The 5,882-nt window shown below is 46.5% G+C and overlaps 2 protein-coding genes across 2 annotated transcripts; both read left to right on the top strand.

Annotated features, from left to right (window-relative positions):
- Nucleotides 1–1,162: 1,162 nt before the first annotated feature.
- On the top strand, nt 1,163–3,193 carry LOC123037936. The gene has a single exon (XM_044460803.1). It carries the CDS (start codon nt 1,163–1,165, stop codon nt 3,191–3,193), a length of 2,031 nt encoding a protein of 676 aa, XP_044316738.1.
- Nucleotides 3,194–3,570: 377 nt separating this feature from the next.
- LOC123037935 lies at nt 3,571–4,722 on the top strand. The gene has a single exon (XM_044460802.1). The coding sequence runs from the start codon at nt 3,571–3,573 to the stop codon at nt 4,720–4,722; it is 1,152 nt and encodes a 383-aa protein (XP_044316737.1).
- Nucleotides 4,723–5,882: the final 1,160 nt, after the last annotated feature.

The following is a 5,882-nucleotide window of genomic DNA, read 5'->3' as shown; positions in this document are numbered from 1 at the left end:
CCGAATACTCAGATTTCCTCTCCATGTTTATCTCGGTGATAGATAAGGACCCCTACTTGGCTGACATAGAAAAGCTTCAACATTTGCGGTCATGCTTAGCTGGAGCTGCGCTGGAATCGGTTCGATCATTAGAAATATCTGGTGCCAATTATCGTGTGGCACTAGAAATCCTAAATAAACGTTTTAATAATAAACGTCTTGTTTTCCAGGCACACATCAATGAAATTCTTGGGCTCAAGAGGCTCGAGTCTGCGTCTGCTGTGGCATTGCGGGATTTTTCGGACAAAATTATTGGGCATATGCGAGCGCTTCAGGCCTTGGGAGATTTAAAACAAATCTCAGGCTGCATGGTTGTATACATGATAGTGCAAAAATTGGATGCAGCAACCCAAGCCAACTGGGAGGAAAGTTTGTCAACGGATATGATTCCAAGCGAGGAGGATTTGCTCTCGTACCTTGAAGGGCGATGCCAGAAACTGGAGAGCGTTCAGCATGCCTTGGCTTCCAACATGGCCCATGACCATTCAGCTCCAAGGCCTGCCAGAAGGACGTTACTTGGTGCCCAGGTCAGCCAGAGTAGCTGCGTTTTTTGTGATACTCCTGGTCATGGAATATACTCCTGTAGCTCCTTCGCCGGTCTGTCTCCTAGTCTACGGCAAAGGGAAATAAAAAGACTTTCCTTGTGCTTCAATTGCCTAAAGAAGGGGCACCACACTCGAACGTGCAACTCCGGCCATTGCCGCACATGCGGTGGAAAACACCACACGCTGCTCCATCTACGCCCTGATGATTCACCACCCTCGCAGCCATCTGCCTCGCTTGCGGCCCAAGGATTTCATTCTGATGTTGTGCTTTTGGCCACCGCTATAGTTCTTGTAAAGAACAGAGCTGGTTCCCCGGTACCTTGCCGAGTCCTACTGGATTCTGGATCTCAACTACACCTAATTACATCTCGCTTCGCCCAGGAGTTGCAGTTAAGGAAATCTCGGTCAGCAGCAACGGTAACTGGTCTTGGTGATACAGCTGTTTCTTCAGAAGGATCTACAGTCAGCATCTCCTCCAGTCGCGTTCTTCTGAATACTCTGTGGCTCTAACGGCACTGGTCGTGCCAACGATTACAGACAGTCAGCCTAGTTACATCATTGATATCGCTGATTGGAATATGCCATCTAACATACAGTTGGCTGACCCTGCATTCAACTGTCCCCAGCGCGTTGACCTGCTTCTTGGTGCCGGCCTATTTTATGACCTGTTATGCGTGGGCCAAATTAAGCTGGTTCATGGATTGCCTCTACTGCAGAAGACTCGCCTTGGCTGGATCGTGACTGGTGGTGGAGATAGACTTCGCGGCAATACATCTCTTTTAGCATCTCAAGGCTTGGAAAATGGAGCTACACTACATAATGTCCGCTTGGAGGATCTGGTTAGGCGATTTTGGGAAGTCGAAAATTTGGACAGTGGAGTCATAATGGCCAGCAAGGAAGAGCTGGAGTGTGAGGATCATTTTATCAAAAACTTCCATCGTCTTCCCTCTGGCGCTTACTCTGTTCGCCTGCCGTTGAAGCACCATGCTAAAGCCCTTGGCGATTCCTACACACAGGCACACCGAAGATTTCTTAATCTTGAACGCAAACTGCAAAGGAATCCCCATTTAAAGCGTCAATATGTGGCCTTTATTAAGGAATACTTGGAGCTAAACCACATGTCCAGAGTCAGCCCCGAGGCTGTGGGTCTTTGCAAGTATTTCCTGCCGCACCATTGTGTTCTAAAGGAGGATAGCACAACAACCAAGCTTCGCGTTGTCTTCGATGGATCGGCGTTAGCCTCATCCGGGTCGTCTCTTAATGATGTCCTTATGGCTGGGCCCGTTATACAGCCAAGGCTGTTTAACATTTTGATAAAATTTCGTACTTATCAGGTGGCCCTGACTGGAGACATTTGCAAGATGTATCGGTGCGTAAGGGTGAGTGAACCCGATAACTACTTGCAATGCATTTTATGGCGAGACGAACCGGACAAAGAGCTCGAAGTTTACAAACTGGATACAGTGACCTACGGAACCAAGCCTGCCTCATTCCTTTCTGTTCGTGCAATGCACCAGCTGGCCATTGATGAGAGGGATTCCTTCCCTGCTGGCTCAGTTGCTCTGCAACAAGATTTCTATGTCGATGATTTCATCTCCGGTGGAAGCTCTGTTGCTGAGGCTATTGAGAAAATGCGACAGACCACTGAGATACTTGCTCGAGGTGACTTCAAGTTACGAAAGTGGTGCACCAGCCACCACGAGGTCTTAAAGGATGTGTCAGATGATGACAAGGAGAAGTATTTGAAGTTCGACGATGGCAGCGATATAACCAAAACTCTTGGTCTTGCATGGGATCCGGCAACAGACGAGCTGCTGTTCTCTTTATCGTCTCTAGATCCCGGCTCCAAGGCCTGCCGACGATCTGTTCTGGCCACCGTTGCTCGTTTCTATGACCCGCTAGGCCTTCTTGGTCCAGTAATCACAAAGGCCAAGGTGTTTCTTCAACAACTCTGCAAGGACAAATTGGATTGGGATGAAAGTTTGCCCTTAGATCGTAACACCTGCTGGATTGAAATGTGCATCAGTTTTCAGAGCGTTCAACGCATATCATTTCCAAGATTTTTGCTTCTTTCAGAAACTGATGTTGAAATTCATGGTTTCTGCGATGCCAGCGAGGAAGCTTACGGAGCTTGCATATATGTGCTGTCTAGGGGCACTTCTCCAGCCAGCAGCCATCTCTTATGTTCCAAATCCCGAGTAGCGCCTCTCAAAACGATATCTGTACCTAAGCTGGAGTTATGTGGCGCCCTGCTACTAGCCAAGCTGATGAATGAAGTTATGAAAATGGATATGTTCAATGGTCCTTTTCACTGCTGGTGTGATTCCTCTGTGGCGCTATCCTGGATCGGTAATGAGCCTTTCAAATTCAACGTCTTCGTGGCAAACCGAGTGGCTTCTATACAGGAATTGACTACTAATATGGAATGGCATCATATTCCGACTACACTGAATCCTGCCGACATTTTGTCCAGGGGTCTACTCCGGATTTACTGGCGCTTTCTGAGATCTGGTTTCATGGCCCACCATTTTTACTTGGTGGTCGCAAGGATTGGCCTACGCGTCTGCATTATGGCGATCCGAGCCTTGAGTTACGTAAACAGGTGCTGATGGTCAAGTCACCTCACGTTGATGTTACCCTTAGATCCAAGTATGGCAACTCGTTCCCTTCCATGCAGCGCGTGTTCGCATACATTTACAAATTTTCTCACCGCTTGTGGCATCGTGGTCTCGAAATATCTGATGTGCAACGTGGGACATATATGCTCTGGCGAGGCGTCCAATTGGCTCATTTATGGGAGGACATAAAGGAGCTTCGTTCAAATAGCATTGTTAAAAAATCAAGTTCTATTGCTTCGCTCTTGCCCTTCATAGATGCATGTGGCCTTCTTCGAGTTGGTGGACGCCTCGAAAATTCAACACTTGCGTATGAGGCTCGCCATCCCATAATAGTGCCACGTCGTCACCCACTCACCTTAGCGCTCATCATGCACTTCCATAAGATGAACCTGCATGCAGGACCGCGCGCTCTGTTGGCAAGCATCCGACTACAATACTGGCCTATTGGAGGACTGCGAACGGTCTCAAATGTACTGAAAGGCTGTGTGGAGTGCTTCCGGGCCAGGCCCAAATTTCTGGAACCAATCATGGCTAATCTTCCGAAGGAACGTTTGGAGTGCGTACGGGCCTTTGCTGTTTCTGGCGTCGACTATTGTGGACCTTTCCTTTACAAATCAGAAGTTCGCACCAGGTCTCCCATCAAGTGCTACGTATGCGTGTTCATCTGCTTTACAAGCAAGGCTGTGCACTTAGAGCTTGTCAAGGATCTAACAACTGCGTCGTTTTTAAGTGCTTTGAAGAGATTCATTTCTACACGTGGAAAGCCTAGTCAAATTTGGTCGGACAATGCTACCAACTTTGTAGGAGCCAAAAATGAGTTGGCGGATTTGAAGCGGCTGCTGCTTAGCGATTCTCATATGCAGTCTGTTCATCAAGCTTGCTTGGCTGAGGGAATCGACTGGCAATTTATTCCGCCTCGCTCACCACACTTTGGCGGATTGTGGGAGGCAGCAGTCAAGACGGCCAAACACCATTTCTACCGCTCTGTTGGCCGCCAAACGCTTAGTTTTGATGAGCTTCGCACTTTGGTTTGTCAGATTGCGTCAATCATTAATTCTCGCCCCTTGCTATCCGTTTCAGAGAATCCAGATGATCTTGATGTTTTGACTCCTGCCCACCTACTTTTTGGTGGCCCTTCCACTACTATCATTGAGCCCGATCTAACCAAGCTTAACTATAACCGCTTGGATGGTTGGCAGCGTGTAACATATCTGCAGCAACTATTCTGGTCCCGATGGCAGAAGGAGTATCTTACCCTTCTGCAACAACGCACCAAATGGCGGTCTCCTGAACGAATGCTGAAGGTCAACGACGTAGTTTTGATAAAGGATGAAAATCTACCTCCCATGCGGTGGCCCTTAGCTAGGGTGACCGCACTTATTCCTGGACGAGATGGTGTTTGCCGAGTTGCTGATCTGAAAACGTCCACGTGTGACATCAGGAGAGCTGTTAATAAGTTGTGCCTGCTGCCCACCAATGATGAAGTTGAAAGACAGGCTTCCAACGGGGGAGTATGTTGAGCGCAGCGGCAAACCACTCCAACTAAATAGAGAGTCAGAATCACTCATTTCTAAGCGGCTCCTCTTATCTCTCTATAATTGGACTAGTCAGTCTGAGCCCGCCTCTCAACGCCTACGGTCCGTCGCCAGCGCATAAATTTGTTGTTGTTGATAAGCAAGCTGCGGTGTTCGCAAAGCCCGTAGCCCTTGCATACATTTATAACGTTAATAAACTGAAATATTGAATTTATCTCGCCTTGTGATTTGTTTTAAAAATAGCTGACAAAAAGGCTTGTTAGCTCAACAGGCAGCTATATGATATAGTCGGCCGATCATTATGAAATTTGGTATGTCGGATTGATTGACCAAAAATAAAACCCATAGAAAATAATAACTTCCTAACTTTAAAAACACCAAAGTTATGGCTTTTCCGATCGTTCAGTTATATGGCAGCTATATGATATAGTCGCCCGATCCGGCTCGTTCCGACTTATATACTACCTGCAATAGAAAGACAAGACTTCTTAACTTTACAAACACCAAAGTTATGGCACTTCCGATCAATCAGTTATATGGCGGCTATAGGATATAGTCGTCCGAACCTTATGAAGTTCGGTAGGTCGGATTAATTGGCCAAAAATAAAGCTCATAGAAAATAATAACTTCCTAACTTTAAAAACACCAAAGTTATGGCTTTTCCGATCGTTCAGTTATATGGCAGCTATATGATATAGTCGCCCGATCCGGCTCGTTCCGACTTATATACTACCTGCAATAGAAAGACAACTTTTGGGAAAGTTTCAAGCGGATAGCTTTAAAACTGTGGGATTAGTTTGCGTAGAAACGGACGGACGGACAAACGGACGGACAGACGGACAGACGGACGTACAGACGGACAGACGGACATGGCTAGATCGACTCTCGTGGTGATCAAGAATATATATACTTTATAGGGTCGGAAATGTCTCCTTCACTGCGTTGCAAACTTTTGACTGAAATTATAATACCCTCTGCAAGGGTATAACAAATGAACGAAAGAATATGAATAAACGAAAGAAATATATACTCCACGCCACAGTACTTAACATAATCACAGCTTATCTGGACATCACGAAATCTTGAGCCAAGATAATTGATAAAAAAAACTTTAGAAAACCTTTTGTTTTTAAACCGCGAGTATT

The sequence above is a fragment of the Drosophila rhopaloa genome, unplaced genomic scaffold (genome assembly GCF_018152115.1).
Source record: "Drosophila rhopaloa isolate 14029-0021.01 unplaced genomic scaffold, ASM1815211v1 contig_228, whole genome shotgun sequence".
Taxonomy (NCBI): domain Eukaryota; kingdom Metazoa; phylum Arthropoda; class Insecta; order Diptera; family Drosophilidae; genus Drosophila; species Drosophila rhopaloa.
This window is presented reverse-complemented; position numbering and strand designations above follow the sequence as displayed.